This window comes from Lygodium microphyllum, chromosome 7 (assembly GCF_053477565.2).
Source record: "Lygodium microphyllum isolate KBCC chromosome 7, Lygodium_microphyllum_v1.1.10, whole genome shotgun sequence".
Lineage (NCBI taxonomy): Eukaryota > Viridiplantae > Streptophyta > Polypodiopsida > Schizaeales > Lygodiaceae > Lygodium > Lygodium microphyllum.
In genome coordinates, this window is record NC_141141.1 from 3,499,859 (window position 1) to 3,526,923 (window position 27,065).

Below are 27,065 nucleotides of genomic sequence, written 5' to 3' on the forward strand. Positions count from 1 at the left end.
TAGGCGATAGCCCATCTCTCCTGACTCACCATAGCCAAGGAATATGCATTTAATGCTCTTTGGATCCAATTTACTCCTCTTGTCCTTGGGCACATGGCAGAATGCCTCACATCCAAAGACGCGGAGATGCGCATAAGAGGGTGGCTTACCAGCCCAAACTTCCTCTGCAACCTGGAAATCCAATCCACTGGAAGGCGATCGGTTTATGACATGCACTGACGTACTAACTGCCTCAGCCCAAAAACTCGGGGGTAGGCCTGCATGGCTAAGCATAGAGCGCACATGCTCCTGAATAGTCCTGTTCATGCGCTCAGCCAAACCATTCTGGGGTGGGGTGTAAGGGGCGGTCAACTGACGCTTAATACCCCTGTCATCACAAAACTGCTCAAAAGCATGCGAGACATATTCTCCCCCATTATCTGTCCTAAGGCATTTCAGCCTATACCCAGTCTGGTTCTCAACAAGAGCAAGCCATCTCTGAAAAATTGCCAAGACATCGGACTTCTGCTTTATGGGATAAGCCCAGACTTTCCTAGAAAAATCATCAATGAAGGTAACGAAGTACTTCGCGCCACCCATAGACATGCAAGGCATAGGCCCACAAACATCGGAATGCACCAATGCCAAGGGCTCACTCATGCGTGGCCTACCCGATTTCTTATGCGTAGACCTATTCTGCTTACCATAAAGACAATGATCACACGAGTCAAAACATGCATAATCCAAAGGCGGAAGATACTGCAAACTAGATAACATTTTCATTCCTTTCAAAGACATATGCCCCAAACGGGCATGCCAAAGTGATACATGTGGGATAGAGCCCACTGCCAAAACATGGTCTACAGAAGACCCAGATACAACAAGAGGATAGAGGCTGCCAGCCTTGGCGCCTCTAGCAAGCACAAGTCTGCCTTTGGTAATCTTCCAGGCAGAATCCCCAAAACAGACATGAAATCCTGCATCATCCAACTGTCCTGCAGACATAAGACTACGCGTAAGCGCAGGTACATGACGTACATCCCTGAGCAAAAAGGAACTGCCAGTGGAAAACTGCAACTGAATATCTCCACAGCCCACAATATCAAGAGACCTGTCATCTCCAGGTCTGACTGATCCAGACACAGTACGGTAAGAGTGAAACCACTCACGGTAAGGCGTCACATGGAAGGACGCACCTGAATCCAATAACCAGCACTGTGCATACATACTAGGTGTCTCAGTCAAGTGTGAAGCATCAGAAGAACTAGCTGCAAGTATAAACTCATCACCACCATCGGACTCTTCAGTCTGCGTGACATTAATTTCCTCAATCTTGACGTTGGACTTCGCAGGTACTATGCTACGATCAGAGGACTTCTCCTGCACTTTATCTTTCCCCTTATCCTTGCGCTTCTCATTGCGCAACTCATGACACTGTGGTCTAATATGGCCCTTTTTCCCACAATGATGACAAGTGACATTTGCATTGCGTCCACGCGACTTACTACGCGACTTGCCACCACGAGATTTAGACCGACCCTTCTGCGAGTCACGACCTCGGCCATTACCACGGTCATACCTGTCATTCCTGCCTCTAACTGTCAAAGCATGACTACCACGAGAGGCATCCAAGTTTTTGCGATTCACCTCTTCCTGAAGAAGAGCACTCTCAACATCTGCCAATTTTAGAGTAGCACTAGAGGCACAAAGGGCAGTGCGGAATACATCCCATGACTCATTCAGAGTTCCAAGCAAGAAAAGAGGAGTTACTTCCTCTCCAAAGGTGATATCCTGCGAAGTCAGGTTCTTCAGTATAGCATGGAACTGGCTCAAGTGAGCAGACATAGTCGCATTATCCTTCATGCGCAGATCCATAAGCTGCTTCAACCAGTACATCTGACTCGCCAGACTTTTCTTATCATAAAGATTCTTGATCTTATTCCATAGATCCCATGCACTCTGTGCTTCCTCAAATACATTATAATGTACCTGTTCAGTGAGAGACAATACAATCGTGGACTTGCATAGCTCATTAAGTTCAAGCCAGTCGTCAATGTCCATAGTTTCAGGCTGCTCCCCACTCAACCGAAGTGGCTTAATCTGAGATTTCTGCACCAAAACCTGCCATATTTGACTCTTCCAGTAAGAGTAGTTGGTACCATCCAACTTTTTAATGTTAAAGATGGCACTATCATGCGAAGATGACGCCATTATGCAGGCTGGAAATGCCCAAACAGTCCAAAACTGCTTGCTGTTTTACTGCAGAAACTGCCCAAAAATGACCAAATCGGGGTCCAAAGGGCGAGCAAAGTGTGCCAAAAATGGCTGCCCACTTAGTACTAGGTGCGGTACACCAAATCGGGATATTTCAGCATGAAAAGTACACCTCAGTCCACCAATAACTGCTTGCTGTAATAAATTGCAGGTATGTAGTCTAGAGAGCAAACTGTCCCAAAATAGGATCCAATGTCAAGCAAACAATGCTAGGTCCAAAGCCGGCATGAAATGGACATAAGCAAGGCCAATGACAGTGAAAAGAACATGAGCTCAACACCAAGCATGTCAAAATAACATCTGCCAGTGAAACGCACACCCCCAGACACTCTAGGCAAAGTGTTCCTGTAACTGCCAAAACCTGACACAAATAGGTATCTGCTCAAAGAGAAAGATCCAAATATGAGACTCAGCTCATAAGCATCCTGTGAACCAAGAGTACATCAATGCATATCCATAAAGATCGGAGTATGATCCCAAAGTCTCAATGTGTATGTAGCTGCTCAAGACATAAACTGCTTCAAATACATGTAAGTGCTCCAATAGCATGCAACTGTCAAAGGTCAAGAAAGCATGTAAAATGCTCCCACTGGCACAAAAGGCGTACAAAGCGAGCTCAGAAGCTCAAACAACCCAAGAGAAAGCACCAGTGATAAGTGACCATGTCAATGCATCAAGCGCATCCGAGAGAGCATGACATACATGAAGCACCGGTCGTATTAACCATGAAGCAATACATAAGCCCAAATAAGCTCTCGGTCAACTCAATGACATCCAAATAGCAACCAAGATTAGTGATCAAGTAAGCCGGGAATGCTCAAATACATCCGGTATCGGTAGGTAAGTACCAAAGCATGTAAAGTACCTTCAGCCCACTGTTATTCCAGCATGTATTTACTGTTCTAAACAGTAGATTTCAGCCCCGAATTCAAGCCAAAATCATGGTCAAACCAAATGCATACATCCCCAATACATCCGGGTAGGAAATAGACCGCATATGGGCATCAAACAAGGTAACCGGAGTAGGGTATAAGCATCAAATGCCAATGCCAAGTGTGGCTGCCCTGTTTCCAGCACTGTATAACAGTAAATAACAGTCCCAAATCAGCCAATATTTCAAGCCAAAATCATGGCATAATCATGTGCATACATTCCCAAGGCACTAGGCATCATGTAGACCGCATACGGGCATCAAATAGCACAACCGGAATGGAGTATAAGCAACAAATGCTAATGCCAATGGTGCTGCCCTGTTTTCAGCCTGTTATGACAGTTTATGACAGTCCCAAATCTGAAGAAATCAGCCCCGAAAGATCAAGACCAATGCCCAAAGCTTTAATGACATCAAACATGAAGTCTATAGCCCTCTTGATCAAGGTAGAGAGCAAGAAGCAATGGCCAAGTGTGGAGCTGAAGTAGATGAGTGCTCACAGCCTGGAAAAAATGATGCAATCTGCCCTGTTGGTGCTGAACTTGCTGCTGCTCCACATGGGCTGAAAAGGGGGTAATGGGGGGCTCAATGATGGCCCAAGGTAGGCACATACCAAGCCATGAAGGCCCAATGCAAAGGGGAGGGAAGATATGAGCTATGGAGCTCAAGAAGAGTGGCTGCCCTTTGTTCCTGCCCTGTTTCAATCTGAGAATACACTCAAATGCCTGCAAATGCTGAAGCAATACCTCAAGGGCAAGGCCCTGATGAAGCTCAAGAAGGCCAGGATGGAGCTCGGGAAGCCGGGGAGAGTCGGGAGCTCAAGAGGTCGGCTATGGCTGCCGAGATGGAGACCCAATGCGTGAAGCGAGTCGATGCGAAGGTCGGGAAGCACCGAGTCGAGCTCGAGCAAGAGAATGCCAAGCTCTGATACCAGTTGAAAGGTGAGAAGGATCGAAGCTTGCACGCGAGCTATGGCGGGAGAGCAAGAGCAAGAAAGAGAGAGACAAGAAATGGGAACTCCAACAGTCACAATGTGTGACCGGGCCTTCCTTTATTCAAACTGTCACTAAAAGAATAAAGAATAAAGTGACGTGACGGGCGCCCGCCACCTGCAGTGTGCAATGGCGGGTACTGTCAGTGTAGTAATACACGGGGCGGCACGGCGGAGGCGCCTTTACCCCCAACAAACAACACATGTGGTGCATACAATATGTATCTATCATTCCCAATATTGTAAATGTTGAAAGCTATAATAGCACAATCTTAGAACAATCACATGTACCTACAAAACCCATATAAATTTTAGCCTCAACAAAATTGTTTAATTTATAATCCACTCTCCCATTTTCATATACACATGTAAAGAGATGATGTTGCCCACAAATGTAAGAACGATTGAACAACCACAGTGAAATGAAGAAAAATACATACTCACACTTCAAATGTTGAGAGTGCTACCAATCAATCTTCATGCTCCACTTCTGAATGCAAGTGCTACTTAGCATCATCATGCTCATCAAACAAGTGCACTATTGCTTTTCTCTCTTTAATTCCACATTATTGTCGCTATAGCACCTCACCTTATCCCTCCTTCCACTTGGAAAGAATCTTTATCTAAGCTTTTATATTTGTGCTCTTTCAACAATATCAATAGCATTTTTCTATACCAAGTTTGAAAGTTCCCCCACCCCAACTTGCAAACCAATCAAAATTTTACTTCTATACAAGTAATGTTAGCACTAGCTCTCTTTGAATTCCCTTGTGGCTGGTGTAACCAAGCCTCATCAACACTATCACCATGTACGATACACGCATCATGCAACACTAAGCAAGCTATGATCATATTGGGTACATTGCATAAGTGCATATCACATCACGTCAATAGCATTCTAAATCATGCTTTCAACATTCCAAATGCACACTCCATTGGCATCCTCGAGCTTGGTTCCAATAATATTTTTCCCAACTCAAACCATTTTAGCCACCTTTAAATGGAGACAACATCCAATAGCATGGAGGATAAGCACAATCTCCGAGTAAATGATATATGCCAAACTTGTTGGCTTGGAAATACTCTCCAAGTCAACTTTTCTTAGACACCATGCATTGATACACACCACCACAATCATGGTCCCAAGGTATACAATTTGCTAACACAATGATTTGTAGCACTATGAAGTGGAATCCCTTCCTATAAAAATAGTTTGTACAGATATCTTTTCATGCTATATTAGATATATAACTATCATCTAAGGCACCAATCACATATAGAATACCTTACAAACATTGAAAGTCTTCATTTTACTTCTTCATCCTTTCGGGAGATGGCCACTTTATATGCAACTCTAGTATTGGTTCCCTTGATCCATCACAAAAATTGATACTATGATTTGTTGCATAGAAGATATTTATATACCATACAAATCTACAACTACTTCTAGAAGAGCACTTCTGGTAAGCCAATGCAATGCAATTGACACACATTTCTTAATAGTAAATTCCTTCCTACTATTGGTATCATTCTATTGTAGAAAGGGAGTAAGAGATGCACTAATAAATTGAAAACTATCCCTATCAATTCACATTCTACACTTCATCATTATATTTGAGTAACTCCCAAGATATCTCTCCATGAAGCCAACTTGCCTTTCATATGCTCAACATGACCGAATTTCAATAACATTGATGACCAATTCACTCTTTACAAGTGGGGATGACTTGACCTATCCAATGCCTGAGAAACAAATTTCATTGAGCCACCTCGTCCTCAACACCTTCATTTGGAGTCTATATGCTCCACAATGCTATTATGCATGCAAGTACTACTATCGTGAGAAAACTCACAAATAATTGATCATCCATTACCTAAATTTAACAAAAGGGCAAGACCCATGCCACAAATAAACTTGAACATTGTCCCTTGATCATTCGTTACCTAAAATTAACAAAAGAACAAGACCCATGTCACAAACCAACTTGAACATTTTCCTTGACATGTGAAACAGAATATCATTATAGAGCTCACCATGCACTATAACAATTGTAACTTAGGTATTTTAAAAGCACATTAGAGCCCATGGGACAATACAATGCAATCAAATATAACAATAATTCAAAGCTTTGTATCATATCTTCCTAGCCTACAAATCAATGATGATGACAACAAACTTAGAATATTGAGTCAAGTGCGGGCAAAGGAGGGCGATTAAAAAAGATGATTTCTTATCCATTGCCATGACTTTAAAGAAAGTCAAGCAACCTAGATATTACTATTGTTGTGTTCCTAACAAAACATGTTATTGTGACTTTATTGCTATACAATCAATATCAAAATCCATTTGTCACGCCACTATATTTGTTATAATTGTAGTTGCATCAAGTAGAGAATCTTTTGAAGTTCTATCCTTTCTGTGGTGTTGCTATTGATTCTATTATGGTGAAGCCACATTGGTTGTTTCTGAAGCTGAAGCTTTTGCAGCTTCTAGGACACTCGAATTTTTAAATTGGACACTTTATTCTTTTTGGGACACATTGTTGGTATCTTTTTTTGCATGTCTTCTTCAATTCCCTCTAGAGCCCCTGTCTCTATAGGATCACCATCATCTACTGTCAACCCTTCACTTATTGAAGCTCGGCTATACTTAACCACATTAGCACAAGGGTGCATGTAGTCATCAACAATGTTGATCCAATGGTGGCAAGTGATTCTCCTTGTGGGAGTTTTTGCTCAACCGCTAAGACCCATGGACCGTTTATTGTTTCAAACGTTTCAAGCCAAGTGCAATGACTACCTCTCACATAGCCATATGCGCTCTCACACCTAAGAGTGTAGCGAGCTTACCTCCATGCTCGATCAAGTTGTCTCCTCCCTCAAGCACTTTGGTAGCTCCACGATCCAAGGTGCAAGCTCAAGGAAGCTCCAAGCTCCATGCTCCATTGTCGTGCGTGAGACAAGAAGAGAAGAAGGTCAAGATGGAGAGCTTCTCCCCCATGGTCCCTCATCCTTAATCCTTCACTCTCTCACTCCCTCACACTCCCTCTCTCAAGCATAAGCTCATGCGAAGAAGAGAAGAGGAGAGCTAGTTTTTTGCCACACACAAGAATGAGCTTATTCATTCACTTTTTACATTTTATACAAAACCCTAACCCTAATCCCCTTTGGGCACCCATCTCTTTTTTATAGGACCGGCCATTTTAGCCTAGGTCCTCTTCTTCTATTTTCATTCTATTTGCATTGTGCCTTCACCCATGCCCATCTACATTTACAAATTGCACAAGAGGGAGCCTGGCACTCTTTTACAAGGATTTAGAGTGTGCTTTTATATTTAAAAAGTGCATTTTCTCTCATGCACTTACCTTGAACTTTTAAGGTTGTCTTTGTGCTTTTGACATTTTTTCCTCTTATTTCTTTAGCTGGACTGCCTTTTTTCATATTTTTGAAAATTTTTAAATTTTCTTTTGCTTCCTTTTTCTCTATCTTGTACTGGGATTAATACTTCTATTATCTCGTGAGATGTTATGGCAAGTCTTGTCCTTTTTGTAGCTATCATAAACATGAACCCATGTCTTCCTATAACTCTCATTATCCTTGTGAAAGTTTGGAAAAGGAGATGCTAGTTGGGTTGCCACTTTGGACCATAGGTCTAATCCTTGCTTCAAGGTCTTTCTAAATTCATAATTGAAACCTCGAATGTCATTGAGTTGTACAATCCCACATCCTTCTACAGCTCCCCACTTTTATCATTGTCACACCTTTATTCCAAAAGTTTGTAGTTAGTTTTTTTTTTTTTTTGCTTTCACATCCTCTTTTTTTAAATTCTAGTAGCTAGAGTGGTTGTTGCCTTTGCAAGCCGGTCACCTAGAGAATTCCTTCTACATTTCATAAGGATATTATGATGTTGTGTTGCAGTGGACTCAAGTAATGGTGTTGTGGCTGTTCTTGTAGAATGTGTCATATCAACCTACTAAAAGGTGGGTTGCAAAGGCCTTTGGTATGGCCTAAAAGCATAATGTGGAGGTATAACTAAGCTCGGGGGTATGGTTGAGAGTATGATGCTTCGACAAATAGGAGGCACACCAATGTGGGTAGTGGGGGTGTCATGGATGGCCAAAAGTGGAGCTTGACTTTGTAGTATATCCATGAATAAAGGTGCTTGAGAGAATGCACCATATATTCACAAAAGCTCATCGAGTGGATTTTGGGAGTCGATGGTGACGTCCTACAACAAACAAAAAAGTAATACAAGCATTATGAAAGCCAAATTAGAATAGATTATATTGATTAAGCAAAAGATAATTCTTGAGAACCCAAAAATGATTCGGCAAGGAAATATTTGTAGGTTGCAAATACAATTCAACCATTGTAAAGAAGAGAAAATTTATAGAAACAAAACTATCCTTCCTCAACACTCCAACATAACCATGAAAACCTCTTAAGATAGAGCAATAATTAAAACATCCATTCGTGATGCCATTTTATGTTTTAGAAACAATGAGCTCAAATTAATATGCCACTCAAAAAAGAGAAGGGCACATGCACATACCAAAAAAGAGAACTTACTGGTAGGGCTTTTCTATTTGCTGGCTTGGAGAGAAGGAGATACAACTCGATACTAATCTAACCAGAAATGGAAGTAACATCTAAATGGAACACGACAAAAAGGAATCATAACCAGAGATTAGAAATCATAACATCGAGTTTCTTGGGAGGACATGACATGAAGATTTTATTCCCGCTTTTCTTTGCTTGATGAGAACGATATTGGTAGAGCTTTGTGCTTGTAATATGGCCCATCTCACCTTTCATTGGTTGGAGGGGCTATGCATTTCATGGGCTTTTCCAAGTGTGTAAGGGGCCAAAGAGAGAGAGAGAGAGAGAGAGAGAGAGAGAAGGTTTTGGGGGACGGCTCTACTCACGCCACGTGGAACTGGGTGGCCGTTCCCCTCTAACTATTGCAAAAAATATTTAAAACTTGAAAAGGTTTAAAAGATTGTGCGCTCTCGACTGCATCGAAATTCCTGCTACCGGAGCCTCAGTGTATTTCGGACTGTTGCCCTTCTTTCTTTAAAACTCAGAGCTTAGGTCAGAAGTAGACTCTTGGCTCCATGTCATGCCATTGTTCATCTCTTTGCTGCTTCAATGGTGGATCCATCCTCAGTTACTGACTACAAGATCTACTGCTTATTGCTCATCTTTTTTTAGGTCACTCCAAACTTGGAAGTCATCAAATCGTTTGTCAGGTGAAGCTTCTTCATTCACTTTTCACGGTTTTGTTCTTGTAGTGAAGCCATGCTTTAAGCTTTGTGCCGTCTTATTTCTTGCAAGCAGATAGATCAGGACAGAAAGCTACTTTTATACTTCTCTTGTACATCAAAAACACGATCTCAGGTATCGGATGCTCACATTGCAGTTCAGATTTTACATGCTATAGGGACGTTAGGATCTTCATTTTTGAAATTTCCAGTTGTACTCTCAGCCAACGCAGGATCTTCATTATCAAATTTCAAGCTTGTTTAGAGTCATTTAATCCCGAGAAACCTTTTTAAAATTTGGCAGATTTCCCACTTCTATTCCAGCTAATGTTGGAGTCGGAGACTTGACATCAGCAACTCAGAGTACTCTTTTCTCTTGCATCCAAGGAAAATAAGAAAAAGGTACCAGGTTAAGGATATTGGCTAAATTGTGGTTACAGGCAAGTGCTTACAGCCTCTAATACTCTTTGTGCCTTGATTTATTTCACTCATAGCACATTTCAGAAGTTCTTTGGAGACTAATGATAGCAAAAATTTTGGCCTCAAAGCTCATCATTTATGGAGACAAGCAGCATGAACCTTAGCATAGGTAAAAGCATCATTTTTGAGGCGTAATATGTTCCTCTTCAGTGAACTTCTTTGTAATTTCAAGCTGACATTAGTATTTCTGGGAGGCAATAGATGACCTTGATATTGAAGATGAGAGTCCTCCTAGGGACAAGGATGGCACCAAAACAAGAAGGAAAAAACCTAATCTGCGCAGCTTGATGGTGAAAGTCAAGAAAAGTTTGGGAGGTATTAGTTTTTGTACCACTTATCCCCGCAGAACTATGCAAGTGATTGATATTGGGCTAGCCAACACACGTGTTCCTTTGTAGGCTCAACATTGGATGATGTATGTTTGATTCAACCCTTATGTTGATGTCTAGGCAAGAAGAAGAGTGATGATGAGATTAATAAACAACCTGATGATTCTTCAGCAGTAGGTCGCCCTCGTACAATTGATGAAATCAAGGCAACCTATGGTCAAGGAAAAGGACAAGTAAGCACTTAGTTTTTATAATGTTGGGAAATCATTTTAGATGTCAAAGCTAAGTAATTTATATCATGACAAAGGCTTTATAATTGACAAGCCATAGGAAGATTCCAAAATGCAGAGTTTATATACTTGAAAGCCTTGACACATTACCCTTCTTTTTATAAAGCATAAGTGAAATCAACTAAGAGGCCAACCTTAATAGTTGTCCTTGAATTTTAATGAAGGAACGATCATCAGCATTGGTAGTTGATGGTGTTGGAAAGTTGAGCAAAATGTGGGCAATGAAAGTTTGATAATGAGGAAATGTGGAACAAGAAGTGACCAACTCAGGACTTCCTTTTGTAGCATTTTTTCTACCAAATCATTGCAAATATCTTACCTTTTAATTTCTTTCTGGGATTGTTTTTGGAGTTAAATTGGTTGGAAAATTGTGATTAATTTAGGTGTTCATTTTTACGTACTTGACATGCCCTGTAAAGCTGAAGGGGGTAGTTCAAGAATTCTTTCTGGCCCCTTTTCTGTGTACTATGACTTTCAAGTTCTACAAAGTGAAATCGTGGTGTATGACCATTCTTGAGTTTTGTTTACAAAAGAATATTGTTAGTATTGTAGCTTGGAATGGATGAAATGTTGTGCATGTGGATCCAAGTCAACCACTTTGCAAAGGTAAAAAGAAAGATATGCTTATGTGATGCAAGGATTTTCATTGGCACACAATGCTATAGATAATACTATTTTGGAACATGCACATAGTAGGTTTCACTTGAAGTAGTGCCCTTGGAGGGGAGTTCACATGCTTAAGTGCCCTTTTACAAAATGATCATCCTGATATAAACAAGAGATAAAACGGGAGGCGAAGAAACAAGAACGATAACCAAGTACTTGTGAATGTTGAGGGAGAAAAATACCCCACCTCTCGCCATGAAGTTATGACGAAGGTGGAAGAAGTAAGCATTCCCTCTCCTCATTCTATCAATGTTGAAAGGGTGTACAATGTTAGTCCTTGATTGAAATGCAAATCAAGCATAAGTACTGGCGTGACCCTAGGAAATATCTCTATTACAATGATGACACTTTTGGTGCTTTTAAGAAAGGCTAAGGGAAGGACTCGCTACAAAAAAGGCAAGCTCAAGATATAAGAGAATAAGAGGAATGTGTAGTAGGAGAGAGAGAGAGAGAGAGAGAGAGAGAGAGAGAGAGAGAGAGAGAGAGAGAGAGAGGGAGGGAGGGAGGGAGGGAGGGAGGGAGGGAGGGAGAGTACAAACTTAAGTGAGCTGTACAGAAATTTGAAGATATGTAGGGGAAAGGGGGTTCATATCTTGGTTAGTATCATAGATATCTAATCCAAGGAAGACATAGCTTTGGACCTATTAGTCATGTGGGAAAGTGGGCATGGCTGCTTCTGACAATGCACTAGAAGTAGATGGCAACTCATTTTGTGTCCCCCCATTAGAGGCAAGATGGGTCAAAAGACTTGTTAGAGGATTATCTCTGTTATAGATGGTTCGTAGATGGATAGCCTTGGCGGGGAGGCTATCAAACAGGCTAGGAAGGTGGCTAGCAGTTTGCGTAGATGGATAGCCTTGGCGGGAAGGCTATCAAACAAGCTAGGTAGGTGGCAAGCAATTTGGGCGGCCCTAGGTAGTGCAATTGATGGGCAACAGGCAGCTTGATAGGAAAGGTTGGATAGCGGATAGCTAATATAGGCAATCAGATTGAATATTGCATAAGTACAAATGATAGCCAACAGCTTGTTGTTGATAGAGAGAGGGATCAAAGGAATCTCTTGCATCTTCAAGTGTAAACATGTGGCTTGTCTTAATAACTGAAGTAGAGATAGGATTATTGTCTTGCATTTGAAAATGCTCAAGGAGCAGATTGTCTCAAAACAATGCCCCCGCAACTACATTGAATTGTATGTCAAGACAACAATGTAAATGGCCAAGATTTGTAACGTCAAATGAACACTGTAATTTAGCCTTATAAGGTTGCAATATGCATTTCATGGGGCCTAGTCAATGGCATATTGCTCACATAAGAATGAGAATTAAGAGATCTCCATTCTTGCATATATATAGCGTGCTCTTAGTGTTTGAGTTACTAAAACCAAGAGCAATCAAATGAGCATGCATTTTCTCGTACCATGCCCTAGGTGCTTGTTTCAAATCATACATACCCTTATGCAACCATCACATCTTGCCCTTTGATCCATTTTGAACAAGGCCGATACGTTATGTGACATAAACCTCCTAATGTAGATTAGCATTCAAAAAGAGAGTCTTTACATCCACTAATGCACATGCCAATCAAAGCAAGCAACCAATGCAACAACACTACAAATGGTCATCATATGTGAAGTGGGGCAAAGATCTCATCATAGTCAATTCTAAGTTGTTGGGCATACCCTTTGGGAATGAGCCTTGCCTTGTAGCAATCAATGCTACATTTAACTTTGCGTTTAATCTTGTAAACCCGGTTATGCCTATAGCATGTTTGTTAGGAGGCAAGTCACATAACTCTTATGTGCCATTACTATCAATGGAATCCAACTCCGATTGCATGGCTGCTATTCAAAGCTCATCCTCCGAAACATCTTGATAAGAAACAAGTTTCTCATTGCATGCAATACCTAGAAGTGCATGCACAACCTTTTAGCTTGTCTATGTTAGTTATGTTTGTCTATTATCTCTCAATTGTAAGCTCCTGTCAAAGTTTGACAGAGACCTAGGAGCTTTGGCAATTTAGGTGCATTTTCTTTATTTGTCGGCTTCTTGCGTGCATTCCTAGGCCAAGTATTACTTTCCACAATTTGTCTATACGTGTCAGACATTGCCATTGTCATTTGGGATTTTTTTGGGGTCACCTCTTTTTTTCCTAGCATTTTTTTCCAGTGATCAGTATTAAATGCTGGTTGGCCAGCTTTTGTGGCACCTATTGGTACATGTTGGCGAAATTTGGGCATTTATGGCTATTTATAGCCAATCCCTCCACTTAGCAGACACACACTCTCTTCAGTCTTCTCTTTGTAGGTGCATAGTCGGACACTCCAATTCTCTATTCTTGGTGCTACCATCGTCATCATCTTCATCTGGTGCCCTTATCGATGCTTTGGGTTGTGTAGGGATTGATCAGTCCATCATCATTGTATTAGCATTCTTCTTTAGTTAGTGTAGTATTCTTTCTTTATCTTTTGCTTTCTCTCTCTCTCTCTCTCTCTCTCTAACTTCGCTTTTCTCTATGTTCATGTTTCTCTTTTGTTGTGCACTCACATGGTATCATTGTCTAAGAGAGGACAGTCTTGAGATTTCTTGTAGAAGAGTAGGTTTTCATTGTGGAGGAATAGCCCAAATCTTAAAAACGTAGATTTTTAGCATGCATTTATTGTGTTTACAACCCATATAGGTGGTCCACTACTTGTTTGATCTTTTGATAGCCAAGTGACAGTATCCAGGACCCTCGTGACAACATTTAGGTATCAGATGGTGGCGTTTTTCAAAAACATAAATTTGTGTTTTGCAAGTGATCACATCCTGGTGTAGGTAACAACATCTTGGTGTAGGCAAAAACATCTTGTGCAGGCGACAGCTTCTTGGTGCAAGCAATAGCTTTTTCTTGACAGATGACGCATCTAAGTCTTTGTAGCTAACTGTCTTCTGTCTTTCTCGCTATCTCCATCAAAACACAAAATTTTGGGTGATTGTAGGATCAAAGATGTCTTACTAGTTTACAAGCTTTGATGACTCAAAGGCGGAGCTTCTTTCTAGATACTCTTTTGAGTGGAGATGTGATTATCACGATTATAGTCGACGAGAGAAGTCCCCCATTCTTACCCATCCCCCTTCTATTCATCCTTTATAGAAGGCCGTGTCCAAAGTGAAGATGCTATCCTTGATACCCTTGGTCCAAGTGCCTGCTTTACCTTCATTCAAAGAAGACAAAGTTGATGGTTTGAACTATTCATTGTGGAGTACATAATTGACACCTTCGATCTTTGGGCTCTTGTTTTATATGCTAAGTCTTGATGATTTCTCCTCTATGAAGGAGCACGTCATGAAGATGGAGGACATGAGAGGTGAGCTTGCCTCTCTTGGTCGGATGATATCCTTTGAAGAAATGATTATAATCCTTTTGACTTAGTTGCCATCTCCTTGGTTCTATGTCTTTTGCACTAGTCTTATCACATCGAGGATTTGCAAGACACTCTTATGGGGGGAGCTTTCACCGCTTGTCTTGGAGCATAACAAGTGACTTAGAGAGGTTGGGGCTAGTGGTTTTGGCTCCGCTAAGGCATTTATTGCAAGTATAGGTGGAGGGAAGAAAAAGAAGGCGCCGGCCAAGGATAAGAAGCAAGAAGACAAGAAGGATGAGAAGAAGAAGCCCAAGTGCCCACACTGTGGAAAGAGCACTTATCCTGAAGAGAAGTGTTGGCAAAAGTATCCCCATTTGAAGCTAAAGGAGAAGGATTCAAAGGATACGAAGGTTGTCTCAGCGACAATAGAGTTTGTCTTTATGCATGTATTTGCTGAGGAGGATATAACTCTTGCTTCTTTTGCTTAGGAGAAGCCTTGGCTTGTTGACAGTGACGCCTTTTCTGACATGATCTAGAGATAGGATTGGCTTTAGGATTTGAATGCCAAAGGGGGCACTATCACCATTGGTGACAAGTCTACTGTTTCTGTTTGAGGAGTGGAGACAATTTCTTTGTTGCCAGACATGCAATCTCCTTTAGCCAAAGTTCTCTATGTATCGGATTTAGGTTTTAACCTATTGTTTGTTCATGATCTTACACGACTTAGTACTTGCATGGTATTTACATAAGATGCAATGACAGTGGAGGATGCTTCTATAGGTGTTGTTCTTTGGATAGAAACTATTGGAGTTAGTTGGATTGAGACTGAGCGAGCTGAGGGTGAGAGTGTTAGATATTGCACAGAGAGTAGAGAACAGTATAGAGGAGTGTGAGCACGATACAATGGATGTTTGGTACAAAGACGAGTATACTACTTTTTAGGTTTAGATAATATATAAAGTACAAGAGTGTAAGGGTGCGTTCACACGCGAACACTGTAAAATGCATAGTGAGCCTTTATTCTCAACAACCTCCCATCTAAAGGCAACATGACTAAGGTAGAGGAAAAAAACAGCTAAGTCTGTATGTACAAAGCTGAAATACACATATACTATACAACCCCCATCATCTGGTGGCAATGAGCAAACCGCTCGGTTGAAAGACCCTTCGTGAGAAGGTTTGCAAGGTTATGATTTGTATGTACCTTGATAAGCTCAATGCCCTTGTTGTCAAGTACATCCCTAATAAAGTGATACTTTACTTGTATGTGCTTTGTCTTTGTGTGAAAGATAGGATTTTGTGATAGCATGATAGCACTTTGATTGTCACAGTGGAGGATAGGAACCTTTGTAATACCAAGCTCTCTCACTAGACGTAAAAGCCATAAAGCCTCTTTGCATGCCTCAGTGGTAGCCATATATTTTGCCTCTGTAGTAGACAATGCAACACACTTTTGCAGCCTAGATATCCAAGAGATTGCTTCACTTGTGAACATGAACACATATCCTGAAGTAGACTTTTTGTAGTCAAGATGGCCAGCATAGTTTGCATCCGTGAACCCAACAACAAATGAATTTTGCTTACCAAAGTAGATACACAAATTTTTTGTGCCCTTAAGGTATCTCATGATACCCTTCACTACTTCCCAATGCTTTTTGCCAGGATATGCCAATGTATCTACTAACCACTCCCACCGCAAATGCAATGTTAGGACATATAGTAACCATAGCATACATCGAGCTACCAACAGCTGAAACATAGGGTATCTTGGCCATTTCAGCCTTTCCATCATCGGAAGTAGGGCTGTCATCTGCATTAAGTTTCACATATGGAGGCAATGGTACACTAATGGCTTTCCCCTCCTTCATATTGAAACATTGCGAAACCTTAGTGACATACTTTTGTTGTGACAGATAAAGAAGACTCTTCGATTTGTCTCTGAGTATAAGCGAAGAATGTGATTGGCCTCACCAAGATCCTTCATATCAAAGCTATTGTGTAAACTCTGCTTCAAGGAGTCTAAGGCATGAACATCCTTGCTTGCAATCAGCATGTTATCCACATACAAAACCAAGAGAATAAGATTGCCATTTGTTGCCTTCTTGGTGTATAAGCAGTGATCAACTTAAGAATGATGAAATCCCTAAGATTGCATAAATGTATCAAATTTGTGATACCATTCTCATGGTGCCTGCTTTAGCCCATACAAACTCTTGTTGAGTTTACATACCATGTGCTCTTTTCCCTCTGCAGCAAAACCTTTAGGCTGTTGTATATAGATCTCTTGATGGAGATTACTGTATAAGAAAGCGGTTTTTACATTCATCTGTATGAGTTCCATGTCTTCGGATGCAACCAAGCCCAAGATGGTTCGCAAAGTAGTCATTTTGATTATAGGAGAAAATATTTCATCAAAATCAATTCCATGCTCGTACTTGTACCCTTTAGCAACCGAGCCTGCCTTTTGCTTTGGCAAAGAACTAGGAGTGACTCTCATTTTGTAAACCCATTTGCAGGGTAGCACTTTTTGTCCTTTTGGCAAATGTGCCAAATCCCAAGTGCCATTCTTCACGAGAGATTCCGTCTTTGATAGCATTGCTTTGTGCCATTTCTTACTATCTTGTTTGTCCATTGCTTCTCAGAATCATAACGGCTCACCACAATTTGTTAACATGACATAATTAGCCACATAGTTTACACCAGGAACAAACCTATTTGGTTGTCTTTGCACTTTGGTCGACCTATAGACCCAATGGTCAAGATTTGCTGGTTGTTCAGCCTACAAACGTGCATTAACAGCTTGCTGTTCTACAGGTCCCAACATGTTGTACATCTGGTTTAGGTTGTTCCAAAGGCACATGTTCTTGCTGAATTTGTGGGATATTATGGGCAATATTTTGTTGATCATTTTCAGCATCATTCCCGACATTTTAGGGACATTTACAGTAGGTATTTGTTGCTATTTAATGAGCATTCTTTGCTGTCCTATTGTTACATCCTCTCGGAATACAACCCTTTTGACCTCCTTTGTCCTTTTGGCTTGTTTGTGCATGCGATCTTCTTGGAAGATAACATCATTGCTACCTACTACTTTTCTTTTCTCGAGATCCCATAATTGATACCCCGTCTCACCTTCATCACCTTATCCTAGGAAAATACATTTACATGACTTTGGCTCAAGTTTGTTGCGTTCTTCCTTGTGAATGTGCACAAATGCCTCGAAGCCAAACACTCTTAAGTGAGCATAGTAAGGTGGCTTTTCCAAACCACACTTCTTGAGGGACTCCCCCTCCCCCGAAAGACTTGTTTGGTGACCGATTAATCAAGTGTACAGCCATCATAACAGCCTTTGTCCAAAATCCATGGGGTAAAGCAGCATGTGACATCATTGTACGGACCTTGTCTTAGAAATGGTCTTGTTCATACGCTTTGCAACACCATTTTGGGACAGATTATGAGGAGCAGTGAGCTTATTTTTAATCCCTTTGCTGTCACAAAAGTCTTGAAAGGCTTTGGACATATATTCCCCACCATTGTCAGAGTAAAGGCATTGTAATGTTTGGTATCATCAATAAAGGTAATGAAGTACTTTCCTCCCCCTAGAGATAATCCTAGCATTTGACATACATCTGAATGTACCAACTCTAAGGGTGAAGACTTTAGAGAAAGAGATTTTTATGTGCTGTTTGAGCATGTTTATCATAAATAGAACAATCACATCGTTCAAAATCAAGATACCTCAAAGACAGTAAATAACCCAAGTAAGAAAGCACTTTCATTCCAATTTGACTAATGTGTCCCAATTGGCTATGCCACAAAGAAACACTTGGCTGCTCAGTTATGGCGACTATATGGTCATGCACACTAGGTTCATGTAAAGGATACAAGGTGTCACTTTTGGACCCCTTGGCAACAATGCAAGAGCCCTTACAGGTTTTCCATTTGCTATCCCCAAAGGTGGTGTGATAGCCTTCATCATCTAGTTGCCCTGTGCTTATCAATATCTTCTTGAGTTGAGGTACATGTCTCATATTATGCAAAACAAACACAGAGCCATGTTGAAATTCTAGTTTCACATTGCTAATGCCTGCAATTTTACATGCATAGGTATCCCCCAAGTGGACAACACCACGTACACCACCATTGTAGTCAGAGAACCACTCATGATGTGGTGTGACATGTAAGGATGCGCCTGAATCAAGTATCCAAGTGTGCATATCATCCTCAAAATTTGCAATCAATGCATGTGCACTCAAAGAAAAAGCAAGAAGTACATCGCCATCATTGTCATTATCATGAGTGACTATATTAACCTCTTCTATTTTCACATTGCTCCTTTGCCGGCTGGTTGTCCTTTTTTTCAGCCTTGTTGTCTTTAGTGTTTTTGTTTTTGCCTTTCTCTTTCTTCAATTGAAAACTGTTCCGTTTGTAGTGCCCTTTTTTGCCACAATGATGGCACTCCACATTTTTGCCACGAGACTTGTTGTGTGCTCTATTTTCAGAATTGCCCTTTTATTGAAATTTGCCTTTCGTGTGCATTGCATTAGAAGACTTGTTGGTGAGTTATTTTGCCTATTGAGTTCTTCCATCAGCAAAGAACTCTGCATATTAGAGCATAACAACTGAGCATTCGAGCTACTCAAAGCTGTCTTGAAAGTATCCCAACTTTTAGGCAAAGTGCATAGCAAGAAAGTAGCCTTGAACTCATCTCAATATGGAAATCCAAAGCAATCAGTTGATTGACAATTGAGTTAAACTCATTCAAATGTACAGACATGGCTGTACCTTCTTTCATGCGAAAGTCCATTAGTTTTTTTCAGCCAATAAACCTTGCTGGCTGCACTTTTCTGAGCATACAATTCTTTAGGCCTTGCCACATTGCATATGTTGAATTCGGCTTCTCAATGTTAAAGAGCAAGTTGTCTAACACTGAGAGTTCAATGGTAGAGCAAGCAAGCTCATCCAAGTCATCTTACTCGTCTCGTTCCATGTTTGTTGGTTTGATTTCCTTTGTTTTGATGGGCTTTACATGTTTCTTCTGCACTAAGACATTGTAGCATTGTTTTTGCCAAGTTGCAAAATTATGTGCACCCTCAAGCTTCTTAATGTGCAAGAGGTTATTGCTGTCACTCTTTCTAGCCATAATTTGCAGTCCCAAATTGACTAAGCAATCACCAAAGGCAAGCCCAAATGTGACACAAGTAACCACGCTACACTAAAGTACCAACCAATAGTGAAAATCCCAAGATTGCAAAGATTTCAGATGTGCACATGGGTTTTCAGAAAAGAAAGATGTCTGTGACTGCACTCCTCAGGCAATTTCTGTCACATTTAGGTACCAAGGCACCAATGACATGTGAAATCCCCAAAATTTCATTGCAATTTCTACTTCAAAGGCATTCTCGGGCATAAAGTTGACAATTTTGATTAAAAGCCCCAAATTTTCAGAGGGTAATCCGTCTAGATTGCATCAACACATGTACCCAAATGCATGTACCAAACATTTGTTGCACAAATTGAAGGGATTTTGCAAAAGCCCCAAATTTCTTGGGTTTAGAGTGCATAAATTTTAGTGAAATTGAAGAAATTCCATTAAAATGTGAAAAGCCTCAAAATTTTTGAGCAAACTTGCACCAAATGTGCAATTATTGTCTTGTCTTGCATTGAAGTCCCCAAATCGGAGAAAATCCCCAATTTTCTTGGTCAAAATTTAATGTTGTGCTTGTGCGTGTGAATGCATAGCAAAATAATGGTAGAAATTAAGGAGAAAATTTTGAAGAAGAAAAAAAAAGTGACGAGCCTGTCCTGGTGTTAACTAGGACCCGTGGGTTCTAAAGCCTAATTGCACGCAACACACCCGGTGCTTGTTGACGCCGTTGGGTTTGACCTTGGGGCGCGTCGTGTGCCCTTGCCTGTCGAGCCCTCTTGCGACCTATCTATTGCACTTGCCTATCGTGCCTGCCTGCAACCTGGCGTCTGCACGAGTTTGTCTTCTACTCGACTTACCCTAATTGTCTGTTGCCTGGCTGACGAGCCTACACGCCACATGTCAGTGTCAACTACTCACCTATCCTGCGGCCTATTGCTCATCACTGGCTTTGATACCAGTTTGTTGGAGTTAGTCGGATCAAGATTGAGTGAGCTAAGGGTGAGAGTGTTAGATATTGCACCGAGAGTAGAGAGCAGGAGAGAGGAGTGTGAGCATGACTCAATGGATGTTTGGTACAAAGATGAGTGTACCACTTTTTAGGTTTAGATAGTATATAAAGTACAAGAGTGTAAGGGTGTGTTCATACTCGAACACTATAAAAGGCATGGCGAGCCTTTATTCCCAACAGAATCCTAGGAGGGTGGGCTTTATACGCTCATAGCCTTAGCTACAAGGTCTTCCCACGAGCTTGGATTGCTTTGGCGTACTTGTTATGGTCATCTCAATTTTGATGCTATACGACGGGCTTCTTGGAAGAAGATGATGGAGAGACTTCTTGACTTTTCTTCCATTCACACTTTGTTCCCTAGTTGTTTGAGGGGCAAGCAACATAGGTAGCCTTATCCCCAGGTTGCCGCTATGAGGGCTTCTACCTTGTTTGGGTTAGTTCACAAGGACCTTTGTGGACCTATGGGCATGACCTCCCTTGGAAAGGCCAAGTATTTGGCGCTAATTATCAATGACTTCAATTGTTATGTGTGGCCTTATTTTTTGGAGTACGAAAGTGAGGCGTACTCCCAATTCTGCGAGTGAAATGTGTATCTCGAGGTTGCCACTAGGAGGGCTTCTACTCTACTTGGGTTAGTTCACATGGACTTTTGTGGACCTATGGGCATGGCCTCCCCTGGGAAGGCCAAGTATTTTGTGCTGATTATCGATGACTTCGGTCATTATGTGTGGCCTTATTTTTTGGAGTACAAGAGCAAGGCGTACTCTCGATTTTGTAAGTGAAAGGTGTTTGTGGAGACACGTACCACTTTCAAAGTTCATGGTGATCGAGCAGATTGTGGTGGAGAGTTTACTTCTAACCTCTTTTTTTAGTTTTGCAAGGAACACGGCATTCGGGTGGAGTATGCCCATCCAAACACACCTTTGGAGAATGGTGTGGTGGAGCATATGAATCTGTTTATACTAGACATGGCTTGATTGATGTTGGAGCATTGGGTTCTTCCTGATTCCCTTTGGGGTGAGGCAGTAGCTACTACAGTTTACATTCGCAACCGTTTTCCAACTTCTGCTCTACAGGACATGACTCCCTACAAGGCTTTTCTTTCTTTGTGTCTGACTTTCGTATCTTTGGATGTGATATATTTGTCCATGTGGACAAGAAGAGGAAGACGAAGCTTGAATCGTAGTCCAAGAAGCTCATCTTTGTGGGCTATAGAACTGCCATGAAGGGCTATCAAGTCTACGACCCGAAGATATGGACGCTTGAGGTGAGCATGGCTATGATCGTTGATGAGGCTTTGGCCTCCGAGGATCCTATTGATGGTTCTATTCTAGGTGATTCTTCGTCATCGACCGATCCTCCCCCATTCTCAATTTCTTTCCTTTCTTCTAGGTTGCCTCTTAGCACCCCGTCTTCGTCTTTGGCTCCTCCCCCTCCTCCTTCTCCACCCCTACTTTGGCTTTCCTACCACCTTTGACTGATGTGACTACTACTTCTTCGTCGCATATTTCCACCTGTTGAGCCTCCCCTTCAGAGTCTTCTAGGGTTGATTTGTCGTTAGAGGGGGAGCCTTCTTTAGATAAGGAGGATTTCCTTAGTGAGGAGAGGTCCTTTTATAGACAGGTGCATTGCAGGTAGCGGAGGTTACTTAATCTCCCTCGCAGTAACGCGCACACTCTCACATTGAATAGTGAACAACAAGAGAGGAGAGATTGTTGGATGGTCACATCCAGTAATTTGAGAATGATAGAAAGGAAGTATAATCCATAAGGTACTACACTATTATACCCAAAGTGGATGTTCACACGAGAAAAGACCCTTCTTTAGCTAGAAGGTAAAAAGAGCCCTTGGATAAGGGAGGATTCACACCAGAACAATCAAGGAACATGATACATGTCACACTTCAAAGCACATTGCCTCATTTCCCGGGCTATTTGTCTCATTGGGGGATGCCCCCAAGGGAGGCTTTGTCATTTGTGCCAATGCAATCAAAGCCTATAGGCTTACTACCATTTGGGGATTGATATTTTATATCTTATTATGTTCATATTAAAACAATACGTGTCACACTCAAAGCACATTGCCTCATTTTGTGGGCTATTGTCTCATTGCGGGATGTACCCAAGGGGGGCTTTATCATGACTCATTTGTGCCAATGTAATCAAGGGCTATACGCTTATTGCCGTTTGGGGATTGGTATATCATATCTTATTATGCTTACGTTCTTCATTTGAGGAGCTTTGTTATTGGAACATTTTTAAATGCTTAGGCTTGGCATTATTAAGTTGTGCACATGTGAGGTGCACATGTAAAGTGCAAGTTAGTTAAGTCATGATGGCAACCTAAGTAACCAAAGAATGTTGTGGGTGGCATTGGCAAAAGTTGTATTAAGTTATACTAGACAGGCACTTGTGGGTGCTTAGTGTCAGTTTGGACTTGGGACATTGATTGGGCCTTTAAAGTGTCTTGTGGTGACATTAGGACTAGGCATTAATTAGTAAGTTAATGCTAGCCTAAAGACAATTAATGACTTAAAGTTCCAAAGTGTTAAGTATGTTGAATATGAATGGGCACTAGCTAATTAATGGGTAGGGTTGAATGGATAATTAATTAAATTTTAAAAAAGTAATTAATTAATGCTAGAAGTTGCATTTAGAAGGTTGCCACTTGGCAACCTTGCCTATGCAAGCTGAGAGAAGGTTGTTTGTGGTGGTTGGGATAATATGAGAGGATTCCAACAAGGTGGACTATTGTTAGTGCATTTTGGGGCTGTTAGATTAGCTTTGAGATAGTGACAGCTGATCATAGTGTGACACGACATGGGTGATGCAAGAAGAGGAAGGCTCAAAAGGTTCTCTCTCTAGCTGATATTTCTCTCTCTTTCTTTGATATTCCCTTAGCAATTATCAGCATCTTCCAACCTTTGGTAAAGAGCAATTGAAGAAATTGTTGTTGAAACCCTAATTTGCAATAGCCATCAAGGTTTCTCAGCCACCTCTCAAGATCTATGCCCAATAATTGAAGATCTTGTACTTGGAATAGTGGTTGTGAATTGAGAATTTAGAGTTGATCTGAGGGGTGAACTTGTTTCCATTTGTTTGTTGGCTCGCATGCAAGAGCCCAAGGATCAGTTTGTGCTGCATCTTTAGTCAAATCAAGTGGGCGAATTGATTAGTGGTGTTGTTGATCATTTATGACAGCCATTTATATTGAAGATTGAAGGAAACTGTCCAAATCTTAGTGTACTTCATTTTAGAGCAATACAAGTTAAAGAGATACCACAAGGGGTGCTAGTTGTTGGGGCCAATCAGTTGTTACATGTCCAAGATTAGTTGGTAAAGTGTGTAATTCCAGATTTGTGATTTGGTTGCTGCTTGTAATTTGAAATGAATTAGATTATCCACCACCCTTTCCAAGAAGGAAGGCTGGTTTTATGGTTCCATTGTTAGGATACATCCACTCCTTTGAGACTTTGAGTAGACGGGGCCCATGGCACTTGATTGCACGCTAGAGTTGTTGCACGTTGTTGAGATTGTGATCAACTAGGTGCAATTCAGTAAGCATATTGTCATACTCTAGTGAAATGGGTTCAAGTCATGATGGTGCTAAATAGTTTGAAAGTTCACAAAGCATTGGGAGAAATGCAATGTCTAATCTTGGAATGGGCATGTAGCATGGGTAGCATGTTCAGAATATTGGTTTTGACTAAGAATTGGGTTCCTCAAGGCCTCAAAATGTTGAAGGCCAGCAAGAAGAGGGTGATTATGCTGATCAATTTAAAGCTCAGTTGAGGACAATAGCTGTTGTCTTTGCTCAATTGACCAAAAGTCTTTAGTTCATGCAATTTTTGAGCTCCTCAAAGAAAGACAGCCAGGGCAAGAAGAAGATGCCATACTCCAGAGGTTCAGGACAGTAGGAAGTTCCCAAAGAGGACCCATTGTAACCTCAAGATGCATAAAATGTTGGTAATGACCAAAAGCAAATGATGCGAATGGGACAAGCTATGCAAATGTGAAATTTGGATAGCAAGGCATGCATGCAAATGTGGGGCACTTGGGGTACTTTGGTGGGGGATTGATTTTCCACTTGTTATGATTAGTCAAGGACATTGTTTGTGGGGATGCATGGCACAAATCCTTATTGTAGGCAGCAAGCAATGCATGGAATGTAAGGCCCTATGTATTCAGGTATGGCAAGTGGAATGCAAAATCCCATGTATGGTAATCTTGGCACGATACTTGGGGTGCAAAATGACATTTATAAAAATGCATTTGCTAACCTTAAGTGTGCTCAGGGGCTCGTGGTATTAATGCTGGTCATGCAAATGCTTCACATTTTGTTGATCGTGAGAAAAATGCAGCGAATATATCATTTTTGACAACAATGTGAAAGTTCCAAGAGGTAAAATTTCCATATGCTATGTGGTGAAATCTCAAGATTATTTGACATATCGGATGGATGCAAATGGATGGAGGAGAGTGACTTGGTAAATCATCCTTAGCGATGCACTTTACCTTGATGTATTTTAGTTGTTGGGGATTGGGTGAGCCAAGCTTGTGACCCAATTTTGGAGCGATAGGGAGGAACTATCAAAGGTATCATAACATGCAAAGAAGCATGAAGTGCCAAGGGCCAAGTGGCAAGGGATGGTGGCTCAAAGACGAAGAAAACAAGTTTCCACATAAAAGAAACCCTTGTAAGAGATTGTAATCCTTTAAGAAGCTCCTCAAGATCGTAGAAATCCTCGTCTAAAATACAAATGACAAGGGAATCCATAGCCACATCATTGATATTGCCCCCCTCTAAAAGAGATGGGTGGTACGAGGAAACTGACAGATGTGACGGTGGGAAAGGGGGTAAAAGCTATGGGATGGGGGAGGGTGCACAATTGAGAATGGGAGCAGTAATAGACATTGCCTCATAGTACCCTTCACAAGGGAAGGGGAATAGAGCATGTATAGCTTTCTCTCTTGCCAACTTGTTGCAAAGATGTCTCCTTGCGATGTGCATCTTGCTCAAGCACCAATGGGACTAGCTCCTCCCAAGTGAGAGTTTCGTGTAAATGAGAGGTGAGAAGAATGGTGTAGAACACATCATAGGTCAATGATGGAACATGTGAGAGAAGTATCACAGTTGGATCATAGCAGCTAAGAAACGCGTTTCTTTGAATTTGAAACTTACGAAACCTTTCTTAAAGTACGAAACGTTTCTGAGAGTAAAAAACATGGGCGTTTTTAACTTTTTTTATTTTTTTGGTGAGTTGGAACCCAAAACATGGTTTTTTTGACAAAAACTAATGGGCGATGTTAAACATGATGATGATGATGTGTAATGACTCGTGAGGACTCAGGATTTTGGATGAGAGACTAATTTTTTTGTGATTTTGTTTAGTTATTGGACTTTGTCAATCTAGTATCTATTCTTGTCTTGAGAATTGAATATTATACGACTTTAGTCTCATTTATGAGTTATTTATGATATATTATGATTCATTTTTGATTTTGACATTTTGTCAGTTTGTTTTGAAATGAGAATCATGATGTTGCAACTTGACTCAGTCTATATTATAGATAGACTATTTATATGTTAATTTTAATTTTCTTTGTATGATATGTATGAATCATAATTTTTGAGTTATAAACCATAGTATAGCTTGTCCAAAGACTAACTTTGACATAAGTGACAAGTCAATAATGGATCATGGATATGTAACGTATAATGTATTATTCTCAATTGACTCTATTATCACTCAAGCTCAAGTAGCCATTCTTTGTTTAAGAGAGTTCCATAGAGGTTTATAATCTCTTTTTCTAGTCAAAACTATTAAAAATCCCTATATTAAAAAACCCGTGTTTCTTATTTTACCCCCTCTTGAAAGAAACTTACGAAACACGTTTTTGACGTTTCGTTTCTAAAACGTTTCTGACGTTTCTGATTGCTATGAGTTGGATTCTCTAAAGGAATGCTCTTATCGAGGAATATAAGCTCATTTTAAATCTTGTTCATCTTGTTGATGTGATCCCTCATCAATGGGAAATTTGCGACAAAGAGCTATTGTAGCTTCGACTTGAGAGATTGAGAATGCCCAAATGTTTGGGTTTGGTAGAGAGTCACCAATCTCTTCCAAATCTCCGTGCAGTGCAAATTCGCCTAACATGTATGAGCATTGAATTTGCATACTCAAAAAGAGAAAAGAGAAGACTCTGACATTTAATCAATCCCATAAAGCTACTGAGTTTGAGGTCACACCAACATAGTAATCCATAGTAGGTTTGGGTATAGGAATTGCGACAAGATCTTAAAGGTCGTAAGTAGCGAGGATGCACTCAACTTTGTAGGAACATAGAGGGTAGTTCGTTCTAT

General features: G+C 40.9%; 1 protein-coding gene across 6 annotated transcripts in view; it reads left to right on the forward strand.

The window, feature by feature from the left end:
* The first annotated feature begins 9,153 nt into the window (after positions 1-9,153).
* LOC148033131 (uncharacterized) overlaps positions 9,154-27,065 on the forward strand; it is a 46,827-nt gene continuing 28,915 nt past the window's right edge. Inside the window, exons 1-7 of one of the 6 annotated variants that reach the window (XM_087680858.1) lie at positions 9,154-9,266; positions 9,387-9,424; positions 9,513-9,572; positions 9,741-9,838; positions 9,931-10,025; positions 10,118-10,231; positions 10,366-10,478. In XM_087680858.1, the coding sequence (XP_087536984.1) occupies positions 9,995-10,025; positions 10,118-10,231; positions 10,366-10,478 (258 nt within the window). In that variant the 5' untranslated portion in view covers positions 9,154-9,266; positions 9,387-9,424; positions 9,513-9,572; positions 9,741-9,838; positions 9,931-9,994. Of the gene's footprint in view, positions 9,425-9,512; positions 9,573-9,740; positions 9,839-9,930; positions 10,026-10,117; positions 10,232-10,365; positions 10,479-27,065 lie in introns of all 6 variants that reach the window. The other 5 variants (XM_087680860.1, XM_087680859.1, XM_087680862.1 and 2 more) reach the window with 5 other exon arrangements.